This window comes from Pollicipes pollicipes, unplaced genomic scaffold (assembly GCF_011947565.3).
Source record: "Pollicipes pollicipes isolate AB1234 unplaced genomic scaffold, Ppol_2.1 Scaffold_6052;HRSCAF=7182_pilon_pilon_pilon, whole genome shotgun sequence".
NCBI lineage: Eukaryota > Metazoa > Arthropoda > Thecostraca > Pollicipedomorpha > Pollicipedidae > Pollicipes > Pollicipes pollicipes.
The window spans coordinates 6,354,788-6,374,445 of record NW_023596805.1 but is presented as its reverse complement, the minus strand read 5'-3'; the positions used below and the strand labels follow the sequence as shown (position 1 = coordinate 6,374,445).

At 52.9% G+C, this 19,658-nt stretch overlaps 1 protein-coding gene across 15 annotated transcripts in view; it reads left to right on the top strand.

Annotated features, from left to right (window-relative positions):
• Nucleotides 1–19,658, top strand: part of LOC119104919 (calcium/calmodulin-dependent protein kinase type II alpha chain) — a 185,792-nt gene that overhangs the window by 63,255 nt on the left and 102,879 nt on the right. For all 15 annotated transcript variants that reach the window (XM_037228671.1, XM_037228670.1, XM_037228672.1 and 12 more), the window contains 3 exons: nucleotides 1,580–1,634; nucleotides 14,291–14,429; nucleotides 19,010–19,112. In XM_037228671.1, coding sequence (XP_037084566.1) covers nucleotides 1,580–1,634; nucleotides 14,291–14,429; nucleotides 19,010–19,112 — 297 coding nt within the window. The remainder of the gene's footprint in view (nucleotides 1–1,579; nucleotides 1,635–14,290; nucleotides 14,430–19,009; nucleotides 19,113–19,658) is intronic.

Below are 19,658 nucleotides of genomic sequence, written 5' to 3'. Positions count from 1 at the left end.
AGTTGCTGGTCGGTGAGCAGAAAGGCTGTTCGCGAGGCATTTTAAAATGTTAGTTACAGCGACAGTGCACCACCCGTTTCGCTGTGATTGTTTCTCCCCGAGATGCTCTGCTGGAATTATTAAGTTCGCGTAGTGCTTGCGGACTTCAAACACCCCAGCTACTGGTGACTGCGCAACCTGGATGTCATTTATGAAGTTGTATATTGCGGGGGACGTTCGTTTTTTTTGTCACAATAACAATATACGGATGCTTTTCTTGTATCATAGTAAGGGACGGTGAAGGTGGCATCCAACATAACCGAAAAAAGATCAAACAAACACAACTAGAAAGAGCATGGTGTGAACTTTCATGAGTTTGGGGGAGACATTAAAAGCATGCATTTACCAAAATGAACGCCACGCGAATACCGCTGAGCCGTAACAAACGTATACTAAAGCGTATGATGATGATATTAATGATAATACCGATGATGGCGATGATTATGATGATGATTGTTATTATAAGTAGTAGTAGTAGTAGCAGTAGTAGTGATAGTAGTAGTAGTAGTAGTAGTAGTAGTAGTAGTAGTAGTAGTAGTAGTAGTAGTAGTAGTAGTAGTAGTAGTAGTAGTAGTAGTAGTAGTAGTCGTGATGATGATGATGATGATGATGATGATGATGATGATGAGTAAGTGTGCTGTGCCCTGTGTCAGGGACCAGTGATTGAGAGTTCCTGACATCCCCGCACGGTTCGCAAGACCAGTTGGTCTGTCGGCTAGGCCAGTCGGCCCATCAGATGCCCCCTGTCATCTCTCGTCCATCTCCTCGTGTCTCACTTGCCTCCCTAGGTATCACTTGTAACACGCCTCGTATCTCGCTTGTCGCATCGTGTCATCATGGCTCACATGTTTCGCCCCTCTGTTCATCATCCTGACCTTTGCCTCATGTGTCGCAATGCTCGTCATGTCTCATCATGTCAGACCTGCCTCGCCAATTGTCATGTTTGATCTCGTTTCATCTCATCTTGTCCTTGGCGTCATTACCGTGCCTCGTCTTTGGCACCATTTTTGCCTATCTCATCAAGCATCACGAGCGCTGGCTCCTGGAGCAGCTTTTTGCTTTTTAAACGTGGAAAACTTAGCCCACCACTCGCGACTAGTCACCTACTTTTTAAACGTGGAAAACTTCAGCCCACCACTCGCGACTAGTCACCTACTTTTTAAACGTGGAAAACTTCAGCCTAACACCCGAGTAGTCACCTACTTTTTTAGACACAATAGACGTCACTCGATTTATTAAAGTTGACATGACCCGTGAATTGCGTAAGTAAGGCTAACGTATCATAAAGCAACATTGAACCTCAGTCCAAGATTCAAAAAGCCAGTCGCGGTCGACGCGCCACCAGCCCCGAGGGAGGTACCCTCGCACCCTGCCGAACGCACCCTCTTCTCGAGTGTAGCGTGCGGCGCCTAGATTCAAAAAGCCAGTCGCAGTCGACGCGCCACCAGCCCCGAGGGACGTACCCTCGCGACCTGCCGAACACACCCTCTTCTCAAATGTAGCGTGCGGCGCTGTATTGACCAGCCCGTATTGTTTTCAGTGCGTCTGCACGATAGCATACAAGAGGAGAGCTTTCACTACCTGGTCTTCGATCTGTGAGTACACCTAACGTCGGACGCGGCTCGCCGAACGCGCCAGCGTTGTCAGGGAGCCGCGGTGTTCTCTCTATACCGACGTTGACATAGGTCCATTGACATTCGCGTCGACCCGTCAGTGGTTCGGAATGCTCGGTGATGTACTTTCGTTGGCTAGAATTTGTCAGTGCTACGAGAAAATGCGTTGTTTCCCTTGCACCGATTTGAACCGCAATTCAGCAATCAGGACGATTGGGATTTAACAAACCACCAGCTTTGTAGTTATGTTAAGCGTCAAAATAAAAGAAGCCGTCCCCAAAAGCAAATAAACCACCGCCTCGTCCATTTACCATAAATCAGTTTTTTCGGTTCACCCTTATCCATGTGACACTGTCCGTTGGCTTTCTTCCTCTTAAGCAGCAACGCGCGGCCGTCGCCGTCGTCGGCGGCCACCTCCCTGATCAGACAGCTCCACCCCACCTCCCTGATCAGACAGCTCCACTCCACCGCTGGCCGGGTCCGCCCCGCCCTCCCTGACCAGACAGCTCCACTCCACCGCTGGCCGGGTCCGTCCCGCCCTCCCTGATCAGACAGCTCCATTCCACCGCTGGCCGGGTCCGTCCCTCCCTCCCTGATCAGACAGCTCTACTCCACCGCTGGCCGGGTCCGTCCCTCCCTCCCTGACCAGACAGCTCCACTCCACCGCTGGCCGGGTCCGTCCCGCCCTCCCTGATCAGACAGCTCCACTCCACCGCTGCCCGGGTCCGTCCCTCCCTCCCTGACCAGACAGCTCCACAACACCGCTGGCCAGGTCCGTCCCGCCCTCCCTGATCAGACAGCTCCACTCCACCGCTGGCCGGGTCCGTCCCGCCCTCCCTGATCAGACAGCTCCACCCCACCGCTGGCCGGGTCCGTCCCTCCCTCCCTGATCAGACAGCTCCACTCCACCGCTGGCCGGGTCCGTCCCGCCCTCCCTGATCAGACAGCCCCACTCCACCTCCCTGATCAGACAGCTCCACTCCACCTCCCTGATCAGACAGCTCCACACCACTGGGGGCCGGGTCCGTCCCTCCCTCCCTGATCAGACAGCTCCACAGCACTGCTGGCCGGCGTCTATGCCACCCTCCCTGATCAGACAATTCCACTCCACCGCGGGCCGGGTCCGTCCCGCCTGCGGAACACTTCCGTCAGGACGTGTTGCCCCCCCCCCCCCCCCCTCCCCCGCCCCGTGTTCGCCGCCACCGGAGCAGAGGCGGCGGCTGAAGGGGTGGTTTGCGGTAGGAGGTAGACGTTCCTTACCTGGCGGAATGGGACTGATATTTGATGATGTTAGCTCTACTTTCAATCGCGTGCCATGGAAAAAGCCGAGTGCAGTGAGGTCCCGAACTCCTCCGTGGTTGTATTCTGCGGTAGTACTCTGTGGTAGTTCTGGTGGTGTGGTAGTGGTAGTGTTTTAGGGCCGTCGACATCGAGGCTGTTTCGCGCCTACTCGAAAAAGGCTTCCGCCGTCACAGGTACCCTGTTTACATGGGCAGCTGTAATTCGAAGTAAGCCGGAAGCCGTTCTCAATGAAATAACCTGGCACATGCAGTTCTGTTCAAGGCTTGTTCAGTTCCATTTGGTGTTGTCGCTTTTTCAAGGGTTTTGCTTATTGTTCAAAACGATCCGAGTCCAAGATGGATAAGAAAGATAAAAAAAACGGGGAGAAGGCGAAATTAACCATACTGATACAAACGTTCCAATTACTGGGGGCCTGGAATGGCAATAGGCACAGAAATGCTGACGTCAGTTGCGCTTGTTAGGCGGCCGCCCTATTCAGGACGTAGGCGTCAGCTCTGTTTTATTTTATGTTTCTGTCTCAAGGTTAGATTAATTTACATCTGGGGTGGGCTCCATAATTCCAAAAACTATGTGGAGATAACGTTGGCCATTTTACTTAGTTTGGCTTTGTGCTCACCTTATTCGTCTTTGGATTGCTCTTGAAATACTTCCAGGGAATACTATCGAATTTCTGTTAGTTAACACGTATGGGTTCCAGGCCTTTTTGCAGACATTCTTCGTATGTCTTAAATACTTGGTTGACAAGCTGTTGGATGGAGGGATATGCTTTATATTAAATGACTGGCCCCTTAAAGAGATGTGAAGTCACGTCACAATTCAGAACAGTGGGACACCATCTGTCATCAAATGGCAGGGAAACAGAGGACTCAAATAGTTGCTACTGATGTTGTCAGGCAATTGGCTGCTTATCAGTGTGATGTGGGCGAGATTGGTAGTTCAATAATTCCTGCAGTATGTAAAAAGTCAATAATTATTTTGTTACACATGCGTCGCAGTCAGCTCGGAATTGTGTTTATGATTGCACCAGAATTGTTAAATTTAGGTTTGCTTATTTTTGCAAAAAATCACGCATATGAATTACGTAATACTTATCCCAAAAACATATGCAGCATGGACTTGTATGTAGTGCATAATGCTACCCGTCTTTGTATTTGTGAGTAGATATGTTACCTTGGTGCCTGTTTGTAGTGAATATCTGTCAGCCATGAGGCAGGTAGCTTAATTGATGCCATAATAAAACATCTGTCATGAATTTTGAGCAAAGATTGCCTGGCTGGTCCACGTATCATGGTCTTTACACTGTGCAAGTACAGCTGTTTGTGTCACCTATCCATCGGTCTATATCAGCATAATACTGCGAACTGCAATGATATCAAAGCGGTGTTTCGACCCTGGTATGATCAAGAGAGCAAATGTCTGCATTCTGTTTTGCCAGTCCATGGCAAGTCGTGAATGGAAATCCCGCGCTCAGATGCCGATGCTGCATTGGACAGGCAACACCAGGAGATGGTCAAGCTACACATACAGATTGTCTTTCCTTAGTTGACCTGAACAAGGTTGTCATTGTTCCATATTCTGCATGTCGGGCAGGAAAGACAACATTATTGCATCCAATTATTCCAAAAATTGTGAAATGGTCATTTCTCAGTTGCTGCATGATCGTATCATGACACGCAATTTTTAGCATCTTAATTTGCTAACCATAATGGTATGTTTCTTTCCCGAGTGATGGCAGTTGTCATCTGCTTCCATTTATATAATCCAACAAAAATAACTACCTATGCATAATGCTGGCACTCACGTAACACTTGCCGCTGAGCTGCAGGGGGGGGGGGGGGGGGGGGGCACAGCCATCCTATCCGGGGATGTCATCCATATCGTTTAACACTATCGAAAAGTGGCAACGCCGAGCTCCGTGGGAAAAGAGGTAGTCTGGGCGCAAAGCCTGGATGACGTCATGTGCACCATATTTGATGACGTCAGGGGCACGGAAGCCTCCTAATTAGCCAGCTGACTGCTAAACAAGCCATTGGTTTGAATGGTGAGAATGTGTTGGTGGCGTGCGGTTGGCCGTTCCCGGTTTGACTCTGAATGAATAGGTCCACGGTTCTGTCATGTAAACACTTTTTTTTTGAAGGGGATTGAATCTTCAAACATCATATTTTATAACCCCATCATAATTTTATATTTTTCGGTGGGGTTATACACAACTCAGGGGTTATACGTCATGCGGCGTTTGTAGCGCACCGCGTCTCGCAGTTGCTTGGCGTTTCATAACCGTGGGTTGCCATCAGTTGCCATGACTACGATTTGTACGTGAGATTTGCTGTGCAGTTTGTTTTGAACGATACGTAGCATTTAAAATGCTTGACCTGTTAGCATTTTATTATGCATATGTGTGCATGCTTGTAGGTACACATAATAGTAACACGCATGCTTGATGAACATACACATGCTTGATGGTAACACACCATAATGATTATTTTTCCGATTGGGTGTTAGCAATGGTAAAAATAGGCGAATGCAGATGCACACATGAAGCAAAACTATACAAGCCCGTGAAGTACAAAACACTGTTGACTGTAGCATCATAAGGCCCATGTCATAGGAATTTGCTGTACTCACCTGACACCATCACTGTGATGATAAGGGTGGGAGCTGTCACAAATCAATAATGCAAATGTTCATTATAATCATACCCATATATAGAGCAAATTCTGCGAAGTTGAACTGTTCAACTCTACCACCAGGCACTAAGCCTGAGGCTATCTAACGACAAGCCAGCCTTGGACAAGCCTGGTCATGGAATGCAATACACCACAAACGCCGCATGACATATAATCCTGTGTTATACAATCATGCATGCAAGAATGATACATTCTGAGGAGGCTAAACTGTTTCAGGACTCACCGTTCATTCCAGAAATGTGTGCGAATACCGAAGTGACGGATAATTTCTTCTCAGTCCACGTGGGAACCGCCAGCCGCACGCCACCAAGGCACACTCACAATTCAAACTAATGGGTTGTGTAGCAGTCAGCTGGCTAATTGAGAGGCTTCCATGCCACTGACGTAATCAAATATGGTGTACGTGACGTCGTGCAGGCTTTGCCTACAAACTACCTCTATTCTCACGCACGCTCGGTGCTTCACTTTTTCGGAACGGACGGTTCCACCTTGTAAGGAAGCCTTGCATGCTATAACGGAAGTTGTTGCTTTCCAGGCACTTAAGATTGTCACTAAGAGCCAGTAGCAATGTCCAACCACAATTTTGCCACTAAGTATGAATCATTCAGAGGTGGTCATTTCAGTAGTCGAGCTCATTGTGGCAAGCTTCTCATAAATGCATTAGTGTGGGAGTAAGTGATTTGTTGCTGGGGCAAGGCGAATTAAGGTGACATGATGCTGGGTGGCCCATCTGATCAGAATGTGTTTAATTCGCGAATGTAATTGGCCAATTAAGAAAATGCTCATTTCCTGCTAGCCCCCAAATGGCAGCAAATATTCATGTGTCACAGGCTCCAGGTGTATCTTAAGTCATCACAAGTGGTGCCAGTCAGAACAGTAAGCCACTATCTACATTGCAGATCGTGGGCAGTAGCCTTGCTTACACTTTTTGGAGCTATTGCCACTCATGAGTGGTCTAATGTATGTTACTTTGACATTGTCTCTGCTGTTGTCATGAATTGGCCTATAGTGTTATTCTTTAGGTCACTTCCTTGTCATTCTTTTTTATAAATTTGGTCCGAATCCTTTGAATGGACGGATTTCTGGGATCAGCGCTCTTGCTAAGCAGTGCTTGTTGTGTGAGCCCTGACCCCCAGCATCCGATCGCGCAGTTCCATGCAACGGCAGAATTTGGTGGCGAAAGCTTTACGTGCCGCAATGCTCGGCACGGTCCGTCCTGCCCTCTGACGTCAACTGACCTTTAGCGCGACCGCTGCCACCGGCCGCAGGCCATACCTGCCAAGGGCAAATAGCGAGCGCCCTAAAGCGACTCGAACCCATCCCGCCACGGATGGGTGGGTCGGAATGCAGGCGCTCTAACCAACTGAGCCACCGGGACGGACCTGATGTTTGCTTTACTTCTTGATTGCCTTTCAGTGATAAATGATGATGTTTCGAGCTGAAATATATGCTAGAATGTTTGCGAAATGTTCTCTTGTTTCGTGAATTTTTTTGTGGTCTTACTTTTTGCAATGCTCGATGTTTACATGTGTTATGCCCAATATTACGATTTTCATATCAGACTTTAACTACAGCGTACATTTGACAATCTTGACTAGGCAACTTTTGTGCTTTTGTGCTATAGCTTGTGCTTTTGTGCCGTGGTTTTAAAGCCTATGAGTTGCGCGCAGATTATTCTTCGAACGGAGTCCATCTTTCTCCTCGCGCTCCAGGCCGTCTCGCGCCCACCACGCTTCTCCACATCCACCATCATCACATCTCTCCACATCTCCACATCCACCATGTATACACAAAGTGCCGACGGCACAGTTCGTCTCAAAAGCGCAATTTCCGCCCACTTTCCGCTCCCGACTCGAACTACGCAGGATAGAACTGCTGACCGTTCATCTGACGTTAGACCGGTCTCAGCAATGTAAGCGCATCTCGGCGAGAGGTTCACCGTCGCATTATCTGTTCCGATCTTAATTCGGACTCCATCGGCTGCCCGTGTCAACAAGGCGTGTGAGATGAACTCGCTGCGCCGCTGCGGCCGGGTCCGCTTCGGGCCTGTGCTGTCTGACCGGGTCAGGTCGGTCGGCGTCGCCGGCGGGCCAAGGGCATTTATGTTGCATGACCTAATCGGTCTGAGCGACGGCGTTGGCCGGCGGAGGGTGTCCCCGGCTGTAGCTCACAGCAGGCTGCCGGGCAGGGGCGATCCCAGCGACGGCACGGGCAGAGGCGCGTCCAGTGGAGGAGAGGATGGGAGAGGGGCAGGGGAGAGGTGGGCAGTGCGGATGGATCGCGATGATCGCTGGACGTTGGGGAGATCCGATCAGTTCGTGTTTGGGGCGTAAATTGTATTTGTGATTGGCTGCTATCGCTGTCTGGAAGCGACCCGTTCGTTGTCGTCGCCAGCTCTGGGAAAGGGGGCCAATGAATGTATCTTACTATTTAGACCTAGACCTTGAGATTGAAGGATCTGTATGTGTCGCTGATAGGCACTCACGAAAGCTGGCTGGGTGTCAGCTTAGCCACCCTGGGTGTCAGCTTAGCCACCCTGGGTGTCAGCTTAGCCACCCTGGGTGTCAGCTTAGCCACCCTGGGTGTCAGCTTAGCCACCCTGGGTGTCAGCTTAGCCACCCTGGGTGTCAGCTTAGCCACCCTGGGTGTCAGCTTAGCCACCCTGGGTGTCAGCTTAGCCACCCTGGGTGTCAGCTTAGCCACCCTGGGTGTCAGCTGGGTGTCAGCCACTGGCCACCCGCCACTCCAGCGATGGGGTGTGCGCCTCTGTTCAGCGGAAGTGGGTGTTTGACTGTTCGATTCAAGAGCGGAAGCGTGCCGATAGAGGTGAGCGTTTTGATGGCCCTGTTAGGCTGCTCTTGAAGGTATCAAAGCGGACGATGTCATTGAGCTATTGGCGACGCCACTTAGGTGCTGCGTTAACAATGCCAGGGCACAAGGAGCCCTTTGGCCTGAAAATCGCTGCCAACAAAATCGAATTTGAGTTAAGAAGAGAGCACGTGTCTTAGCGTCTAGGACTCATTGCACGCGCTGGTGACACCAACAGCTCAAGCTGCGCCTCGAAGTTGTAGACAGTCTCGCGAAAATGGTGTCATTATTTGTGTTCGTTAAAACTGCATTCAACTTATTTGCCCGGTTCGCCCGCCTGATCTCAGAACATTGGATCGCCGCTGGACGGTTTTTCCTGTGCCTGCGGCGACGGATGTGACCTGGCCCTGCATTTGATCATGGACGTGGAAAGCTAGAGTGCTCTGAGAACACTAGCTGACGTTTCCTTTTTAAGAGATTCCTGGCACGTTGTTAACGACGAGTGATCCCCCTGTGGTCTCAGCCTAATGGGGCCGACGAGGCGTTATACGTGTCAGGCGTTCCCAAGGGCAGTGTGGTGGGTGACATAATTTTTGTGGCGGTTAATGGATTGGTCGCTTGCGCATACTAGATGAGAGCGCAGCGACTTTTCGGGCCGAGGTTGGCTGGTCGGCCGAGCACTATCTCATGTACCAAATGTGCCAGATATGCGTAGTGGACCTGGCGCTCTTCGGATGAACTGATGCAGTCGGCGGGTCTTGGACAAACTTGTACAGTCGGGGCATTTTGGTCGAAATTTTACAGTCTCTGTGTGCTGTTAGGAGAAAGCAGATTTTATTTGTCTTCATTTGATTTGTCTTGCGTTTGGACATGTTGGGCAAGTCGGCAAGTGCGAAGGCATAATCCAATATTTGTCGTGACAGTCAGGCGTGACAACGATACGCTGAATTTCGTGGGGCTTCTCGCGAGCGTGTGGGGTTTGAAATCGAGACTTGACGTCATGAGGCTCGCGGATGGTATGAAATCAGTTTGGCACCACCCGATATCGCTTAAATGCGCTCTATCTCTTCTTTGCATCGGGATATTCAATGTTCTGATTTCCGTTTGTACGCTGAGTGGATGGTAGCGTGTCGTCGAGCCACGGCGAACGGTGCGTCGGCATCAGCGCCTGCCGATGACGGCCGCTTTCGCCACCCGTCAACAGCAGGGGTGGCTGCTTCACGCGCGGCGGGGCACGGCCCTCCACTCGCCCGCGCGCCGCTGGGCCCGGCCGGTGGCCTGCCAGACCGCGCCCGCCGGAGACCGGACCGAGCAGAGTCACGAGCCCCGAGCCGGGCCGGCGGCGCAGAGGTGCCGTTCGGGACGAGGGGGGGGGGGGGGGGCTGCACGGGCGGTGAAGGACGCCGTAGCTCAGGGGTGACGTGCTGGGCTGATGAGTGTGTGGGTCTGGACCTAAGAGTAGAGTTTGCCTTGGTTATGGGCCTGCAGAGTCCAGATCTGCAGTCGTAGACATCGATTCCGGGATCCAGACATACAGTCATCGATCCACCTGATCCGCGGTCCAGACCTATAGTCGTGGACCTACAGGGTCGAGGATTCAGACCTACAGTCGTGAACCTACAGGATTCAGGGTCCAAACTTACAGTCGTGGACCTACCGGGTCAAGGATCCGGACCTACAGTCGTGTGTCTGCAGGGTTCAGGGTCCAGATCTACAGTCGTGGATCTAGAAGGCTCAGGGTCCAGATCTACAGTCTTGAATCTACAAGGTCATAGACCTACATGCCGCGCAGTCGGGGTTTTCAGACCCACCGCCGGCTGTGTCCAAATTTCCTCGCTTTCTAGGGCCTGTCAGGCGGTCAGATCGCACGGCCGTGGCTTCGAGGCTCCCACCGACTGTGTTGGGTTCTCCCTGCTGCAGCACGCGTCGCGAACTGTGGCGCCGGTGGCGGACGCGTTGACACGGGTCGCAAACCAACGGAGCGTGTAGCACGGTCATCACACCGAGCGGAACAGAGGGTCGTGTCAACGCTCCAGGGAGCCGGCGCGCGGCCTCGCCCCAGCTCACTCTATCGCATGGACCGGTGCCTTGGCCCACTCCATCGCATGGACCGGTGCCTCGGCTCACTCCGTCGCATGGACCGGTGCCTCGGCTCTTTCCGTCGCGGTGCATGGGCCGTTGCCTCGGCTCACTCCGTCGCATGGACCGGTGGCGACGCCGACAAAGCGGGCGGCTGCTCGTCTATCCGCTGGCTGCCAACTCGCGCCGCGCGCCGGCCGTCAACGGCGTGGTGACGTCACGCACCGGTGACGTCACGGACAAGCTATTGTTACCGCGGTAACTGGTGTCGTGTCCTGGCTGCATTGCCTTGTCGGTTGGTACGCGGTCAGCGGTTTCAATTTGAAGGCGATTGAGGGAATGTCGCTGCCATCCTCACACCGAGACAGTCTGCATGTTGTGTTTGGTTTAGACCTGCTCCAGTGCAGCCCACCCTGCGTTGTGCTGGGTTAAAGAGTGTCCCACTTTCGTGGCGTTTTGTCTCCGCCTTGGTGGCTTCAGACGTTGCAAAGCACGTTTTTGTTGCAAAGCACCTTTTGGACCAAGATCTCCCTGCGTGGTGCGAAGTTTAGCCCTGTTCTTAGTGACCTTGCATGCTGGTCGTCCAAATGTCGCCAAATCTCGTCGTTGATCGCCAATGTCGGCCCGGCAACCGCACCTCGCCAGAGCAGTGCGAAGCGTTGGGGCCAGACAATCGCAGAAGGGGCTCTGCGGGTTTCACCGCGACGTCTAGTGACCGCCCCGCAAGGCATGGGTGTGTCGCCGAGCCGCAGACACCCATCGGACGGCCCTAGCTTTGTCGTGACAATCTTGGCGCGGCGCGAATATTAGTTATCTTATATATATATATATATATATATATATATATATATATATATATATCTTATATATGATATCTTAGGCTATGGCGCGAATATACGCCCTTGGTTCGAACCATGGCGTGCGTCCGATTGTCCGTGGTATTATCTTTGTGTTTTCTTTCGTTGACAAATGTAGGCATTCGCTTTTCTGTACTTTTGGTTTGTCCGAACTTTTTCAGTTTGCAGTTTTCGCCGCAAAATGTTCGGTATTTATGGCCTTTTTACAGCCTACTTCAAACTGCTGTTTCGGGTCACGTATTGCCACGATATTTTGATTTACGTTTCCAGGTCGTGGAGATTTTTTTCAGGCTTGAATGCCACCAGCCGCATACCTAGACTCAGCCGCTTGGCCGCGGCGGGGAGGCGCCGACTTTAAGAACATGAGCCAAGGCAACCAGTCCGCCGCATTTCCGGCCTGATGTGCTTGATCCTCCTGTCTATCTCGGGGAATAGACGGGATTACATGAGTTTTACTTATCGTGTCTGCCGGTATTAGCACAGGGATGTTTAGCATACGGTCCGATGTGATGTTCTCTGGTGGCAAACGAAAGCACGTGCGTCACTTGTCAATGAAAACCCTTCGGCTGGTGCTGTAAAATTCTTATATGGGATACAGTAATTTTATTTTTTCTTAGGCTGTTCTGCCAGTCATACTGCATGAAAGCTCAACCGCATTGCTGTGTCGCCTAACACATTCATCTGTCGTCAGTCTGAATTAAAAATAAATCGCATTTCTGCGAAATGAAAATGCGCCTCATGTCCGGCCAAACATAGACGCTGGAGGGGGTGGGGCCATTTTGTCGTCATGGCAACCAAAGCGTGGGGCTTAGATTATTTTGGACGTTATGGGGGCTACGCTCCGGCACAACAGCACACTATTTAGTTCATTGAGCAGTTTGCAGTTTATCCTGGTACTTGTTGCTGATCTTTTTGGGTTGATTTACATCTGATCGTATGTTAAGTTCAGGCGTGATAGATCAAGAGCCATTGGGCTTTGGATGAAGCTTAAACGACTCAATACCTCATTCGTTTATGCAACTTATACCAAGATTCCGAGATCATCGCGAACTTTGCACGGACACGGAAGTCAAACACGCGTACGGAAAGACACTGATGTGGAAATTACCGAAATGGACAGCACACGAACAGCGCAACAGATACGGGACTGCGTTAATATTGGCAACGGGAAGCACCTTCGTTCGTAAGTTCGCGGAAATTATGCATAAGACCAGGTGGATAAGGGCTTATGGGAAAGTCCAACAAATAAGTCAAGCTCTTATCTTTGGTAAGATTTCAATGCACAGTTTATTATCGGCCTCGCTGCTACATCCGGACCGGATGGTACATCCGGGATTTCTCCGGGGTACATGGGAAATTATCGGATTTGGTGACTTGACTGGGAGTGCCGACGCAGCGTCAGCGATGTCAAACGTAGCTTTATTGACCGTACCATTCGTGACCATAATAACAGTCGCTTAATTGCTCACGTGTGCTGGTGGTGGTCGGCCATCAGCTGTCTGCCTCTCGTTCCGAGCGGCGCCAAATTAGTTGCGGTGAACTAATTACAGAGCTGTAATTAGTATAGCTCAATATTGGTGGCGGCTCGAGCGTTACGCAGCGCCGAATAGCTCCACAGCGGCCTGACAGCCCCCTGGGGTTCGTCGTGTGCCGTCCACCGTCCGTGGGGGTGATCAGTAGTCTGGTAGGGGTAACTCATCTTGGGGCGTGCTGCCGTCCCATGTCTCCGCTCGCTCGCCGCCGGGCGATTGCGATTCGAGGCACACTTCCTGCCGAGTTTGGGATTTTCCTGCAACGATTGGCGTGACCGACTGCGGCGCGTGTAACGTCGGCTGTTGCAGACGTTTCAGGGTGGGTGAAGGGGTGCCGGTAGTGTAGTGGTTAACACGTCTGCGTTAACCAGTGCGCGTCTGGGAAACCGGAGGTACGGGGTTTGATTCCCCGCGGTGCTCGCCCTTCCCGCCAGGGTGAAAGGCAGGCGACGCCATATAGCCTCAGCAGCTCAGTGCGTCGTAAAGCCCCAATCACACACACATCAGGGTGGGTGAAAATAGCGTCGCAGTTTTGCGGAGCGTACATGGCTGAAAGCCAGACACCATCCGGCCCTTATCGAGGCTCAATAGCGCCCGACGCCGGTCGGGAAATGAACTGGCCGAAACGTTGTGTGCACAGTAATACGCTAGACGACGACGATTGTCCTGACAATTAGGTCGTCCGCGAAGATTTCAGCATTCTCCGTCGTAGGGCCCGGCTAGGTCGGCACGGGAGACAGGGCCTGGACACCACGTATGTCTTTCCGCGCCGTTCCGCCCCGACCTGTGTCGTACAGACTGGGTCATTGATCTCCAGGCGGACTCGACACCCCCGTCAGACTGGATCACTGATGCCCAGGCGAACTTGACACCCCCGTCAGACTGGATCACTGATGCCCGGGCGGACTTGACACCCCCGTCAGACTGGATCACTGATGCCCGGGCGGACTCGACACCCCCCGGAGATCCGAGCTAATCACATCACACAGCAACCCGAATGTCCTTGTGATCTGGACCCCACAGGCTACAGGGCGTAGCACGCCACTGACCCCGACTCGTCAGAAGGTGGTCAGGTTTTCACCATGGGGTGGACGGAAGTTAAAAATGATAATTGGCGAGGTTTCTCGCCTGCCGCAGAACAACGCATTTCCTTGACCTCTTGATTTTTATGCACGAAACGAAATTTTAACCGTCAACATTTAGTCACGTTCGTATGAATATGTCATAAAGCTGATGGGAGGGCGCACTTAGTGGCCCCGGGGGCCACTATGTGCGTGCGCCCCTTGACCCAAGCACGCCACTGATGAGGCGGGCACGGTGCGCGTTATCGGCGCCGCACCGCGCTGACCGCGGCTGGCTCTGTGTGCGCGCAGGGTGACGGGCGGCGAGCTGTTCGAGGACATCGTGGCTCGCGAGTTCTATAGCGAGGCGGACGCCTCCCACTGCATCCAGCAGATCCTCGAGTCGGTGAACCACTGCCACCTCAACAGCATCGTGCACAGGGATCTCAAGGTGAGCTGGCCACTGTGGCTGCGTTGAAACAGAGGGGCGTGTGGGAATCTCGCGGCGAACACGCTCGTCTGGCGAGCTGGAGTTTGGGACGCATGCCATTGATGTTGCGTGGAAAGAACGGGCCGTACAAACCCGCCTGCCGCGCTCCGGTCACGGCCAAGCGTCTCCCGTCTCCTGGAGCTCGGCTGCACCCCTGTGGTGACCTGAAAGGTTACAGTTACAGCTACGCTCACACGTGGCTCTCGGTGATGGGTCAGTGTCGACGCCTCGGCAGCGCCGCGCGCGGAGATCTGGGTGCGGGTATCGCAAGGGTGTGTTCTGTGCGCTGGAGTGTTGGACCTACTACCGGTGACGGACGCCCAACCGTGACCTACATACCGGTGACGGACGCCCGACTGTGGCCTACATACCGGTGACGGGCGCCCGACCATGGCCTACATGCTGGTGACGGACGCCCGACCGTGACCTACATACCGGTGACGGGCGCCCGACCATGACCTACATACCGGTGGCGGGCGCCCGGCCGTGACCTACATACCGGTGACGGACGCCCGACCGTGACCTACATACCGGTGACGGACGCCCGACCGTGAGCTGTCCGTCGGAAGAAGAAGGCGCCGGGTGTGGCTGCCCTGCGCAGAATCCGCGCGGGCAGCGGAGGCAGCATTTCAGAGGCACTTTTGTTGATTCGCGGAGACACGCGATTTTGAAAGCGTGGTGCTGGCTCCAGCCTTGAAGTTATGGACTGATTCCCAGTTTGATTCAGTGCAGTATTGCGTGGTAGAAATGCATCAAATCCCGTGTGTTCGTGTTAAGCAATATCAATAAAACGCATCGCAGTCGCATTCCTGCCAAAGACTACACTGATTTCCTGGGGGCATAGCCTTGCTCTGGCCGTGGATTTGGCAGCGCGGCATGGTGCACAGAACCACCGTGCCGCGCTGCCTGCGTGCACTGTGCACCGTTTGCAGCGCGGCGTTCGTGGCGCGGGCTGGGCTCAAAAGAAGCGAGGTGGAGTTCCCACTTCGTTTAATTATGGAGCTTCGCCCTGCTCTGTTGATGAGATTAGTAAATCCTTTCCGCCCCAGAGCGAAATTGTCCTGTATCAGCCCGATCAGGCTCGTAAAAAGAATTTTTGTCGTAACCATAAAGAACTGCGCAGCACATCAGCACATCTCCAGGAGGTGTGGCGGCCAGAAAGGCACGTTTCTCAGTTAGCACACATGGTTCATCCAGCCAAGAAATATACTGCATGAGATAAAAGCCAATCTCAGGTTTAGACACGAAGCTGCATTTGCATCCACACCAGAGATATGTTGCGTAAGATAAGCCCAGCACTTTTCTGGATTTTCCCAATTTCTTTCGAAGCATATCCATTTCAGTCAGAAATGTACCAGAGGTGTCACAGACGCTTCTACACTGAAATGACGACCACATCGGGACAAATTATTTCTTACATTTGTCATGGCGCAGCTCAACGCGATAGCGCCATATCAGCCGTCAACTGTGAGGCGTGCCCGGTCTTTGAAAATGGCTGCGAAACCGATGCTGATACACAAATATAACTGCCAGCAAGCGAGGAAATGCATTTGTTTGCGAAAAGGTACATATTTAAAAAAAAAAATAATGTGGTGCAAAGAAATCACCACGACTGACGTGCTGAGGGTTAGAAGTTAGGAGAAATTCCATGGTTGTGTGCAGGCATCAGTGGGAGGTTAGAATCCCCTTAAGCTATTCTATGAAAAATAAAAAATAGTTGGATCTTGATTCATTTCAGTGCATGGCCTGACCAGGCCTTAGAATATGAAGATGTGCTCAAGATGCTGTCGGCTGTTTTTATATTCCGATAAGCACGATTTAGACACTCAGCAGAGGGCGTGACCCGAGCCTGTCAGATAAGTATTTTGCATTTAGGTGCTTAAGGCCGTGCGTTTGTGGCTTCGTCTTCAGCTCAGTGTGTTTCAACAGACTGCATGTGTTAATGGTCATCATTGCCCGCTCAGACATGTTGAATTCATCACATGTTCCCATGGATTTTCTCCGCTGTTTTTGGTCATTCCGTGTCACTCACTTTGTCCTTCGTAATCCACTGGAAGACATCAGCGCTATTGAGCGTGCACCAGTTTAAGTAGTGATAGGCATGCTGATTATTACACGGCTGTTGCTGAATAATAGACAGTGCACAATGTTGTATGAGCCTGGACATGTATTTTTATGTTACTTTATCTCACTTTTTGTCGGTAAACTTAGCGCTGGTGGTGTCGAGCGTTGGCAAGAATTGTCTAGGGTCCCAAAAAGTAATCTTGTGATCCTATGCTCCGGAAGCCTACCAAAACTCAACATGTCCAAGTAATACCAACCACAAGCGCCACAAGCCTTTTACCGGGGCTGTGTTGGCCTGTGGGTTCAAAAGCGGCGTCTCTAATGCGTCTCTAATGCCGAGTAGAAGCTGTTGTACAGCAGTCGCCGTGTGCTGGTTACAGGCGTGGGCACGGTAGGATGGCAACGCGCTGGAGTCGTTACTCGACCGCATTAGTGTGGCTTGCTTCCAGCGACGTCGCACATGCAAACGTGACGTGACGTGACGTGTTGGGCGTGACGTGACTAACGTGACATGTTTGGGCCCTGCTCGTCCAGCACTGTGGGCGCCGTTGATCTGGCTGACTCTTCACTAAGCGCTGTGTGCGGTAATCTATAGCGTTTACATGCTTGTTAATGGTGGCGCTGTCGTCGTGCTCATTAATTTGCTTCAAGTTCGGTTCGTTTTTGTCCTTCACTTGAAACCGATGGCCCGCCCGGCGTGATCTTCGACGACCTCGGCTCTTGAAGCAGTCATCGCTGCCGAGGACACCATGGATGTGGCGCTGTGGCGCAAGAGCGCCGCGTCGCCTCCTGCCGGCTCACGCCACGGCTGTGTCGATGTCTTCTGCTGTTGGGCCTGTCTGTCTGTCTCGGCGCTCGAGCCGCTCACATACAGTCGGTCCCCCCCCCCCCCCTCCTCCCCCCCCCGCCCCGCCCCGGGAGTAATTTTGCTTTGGTGGAAACGCTGGCGCGGGTGGAATTTAGGCCTCGGGTGGTTGTGGTGAGCAAACTGCTATCCTCTCTGGGCGCACCGTCAGGGGCTAGCGCGTCCGTGTCGCCCTGTTACGTGCGTTGCCTCCGGCCTCTGGAGAGCCTGATCTTGAAACGGGCGGAGGGAGGGGGGAGGACGGTCGGCCGGCACGTACGTATGACGATGGACGCGAGATGCCTTGAACGTTTTGATGTCGAGACGTCTTGAGAGGTCTCAGCGTTGAAGAGCGCCAAAGTGATACAGACGCGTGCGAATAGTCAAGTAGTAGTTGCATTTGCTGACGCCGGCGCGGAAGAGACATAAAGAAGGCGGGCGAGGGGAGTTAGTTACTTTGAGTTGCTAGCCCGCGGCCAGCGCCGCCTTCCGATGCTTCTGTGCATCTGGGCGCGCCTCTGACTTCCAGAACGCTGCTGGCTTTCAATGATCAACCAATCAGCGGCGGCGGTCGCCACTGACGGCGCGTCTGATTGGCTGGTTATAGCCGCCGGCGGTTCTGTGCCGTGCAGCCGGTCGCTTCGATCTCGGCGTTCGCGGGCAATGGGAGTATGTGGAGCGGACGGTTTTGGCATGTGTAAAGGCTGGTGGCGACACCGGGGGAGAGAGAGAGGCTGGTGGCGACACCGGGAGAGAGAGAGAGAGAGAGAGAGAGAGAGAGAGAGAGAGAGAGAGAGAGAGAGAGAGAGAGAGAGAGAGAGAGAGAGAGAGAGAGAGACGAGAGACGGAGACGGAGACCGGAGACCGGAGACGCGGAGACGCGGAGACGCGGAGACGCGGAGACGCGGAGACGCGGAGACGCGAGACGGAGACGGAGACGGAGACGGAGACGGAGACGGAGACGGAGACGGAGACGGAGACGGAGACGGGAGACACGGAGAGACAGGGAGAGAGCGGCTGCGGTTGTCGGTTTCGAGAGCCGTTAAAAGAAGTTTGTGAGGAGGAGGGTAGGTGGTTGATATTTGTGAAAATGTTTCTTACGCCAGCCCAATAACCCATTCTTGCTGGTCGCCCATCTGTTGTTTTTGTTAAAATCAGCGACACTATGCAGTGTGTGCGTGTTGAAGCCTGAGACGAGCCGCAAAGCCGCCAAATGGGCCACTAGATCGCTAGACCATACCACCAGACCATGCCCACCAGACAGGACCGCCAGACTAGACCACCAAACCAGAGAATCAGACCAGACTAGATCACCAGACCGTACCACCAAACCGGACAACCAGACTAGACCGTCAGGCGAGACCACCAAACCAGAGCACCAGGCCAGGCCGCCAGACCACCGAACCAGAACACCAGACCATACCACCAGACCATAATACCAGACCAGATCATACCACCAGACCAAACCACCAGACCAGGCTACCAGACCAGACCACCGGACTAGGCCGTCAGAATAGACCACCAGACTAGACCATACCACCAGACCGGACCAGACCACCAAACCAGACCACCTCGTGAGCAGCCTGCCTGCCGTGAGGCCGCCAGACCCCGCTGACGTGTCGCCGTGTTTCAGCCAGAGAATCTGCTGCTGGCCAGCAAAGCCAAAGGGGCGGCGGTGAAGCTGGCCGACTTCGGGCTGGCCATCGAGGTGCAGGGCGAGCAGCAGGCGTGGTTCGGTGAGCTCGTGTTGACGCACTCGGCCTGGTCTGGGGACATGTCGGCGCACGAGGGGGCCGAGCCGTGTCTAGCTGGCGTGACAGCGCTCCCGCCACGCTCGGCGGCAGCGTTTTTGCTTGCCGTCTGCCGGGGGCCGTGTCTGTGGATTTGATTTTTCACATTTGCTCTGTCTGTGGATTTCGATTTTATCGCGATTGTCTCAAGTTCCTCCTTTTTAAGTTTTGTATGCGTTTATCTGTTTTCGTTGCTTTTGTCGTTGATTGATGTCGCTTTCACTGGATCTTTGCTTTTTTCTTCTTCAGTCGCTTTTTATGCGACCAGTGTCATCTGTCGCTTCTTTCGCCGTCCCTTTATCTTGTCCGGTTCCCGATGACACATTGGTCATCCGCCAGTCCCTTTGTGCTGTCCAATGTCGTCTTGGTCTCTTCTCTCAATGTCTCTCAATGATCTCTTCCTCGTGTCCTCGTGCTTGCGGCCGCTGAAGGACCGTTGCCGCGGCGTCCCGCTCCCGTCAGCTGTGTCCGGAGCCACAGTGTCCAGTCACG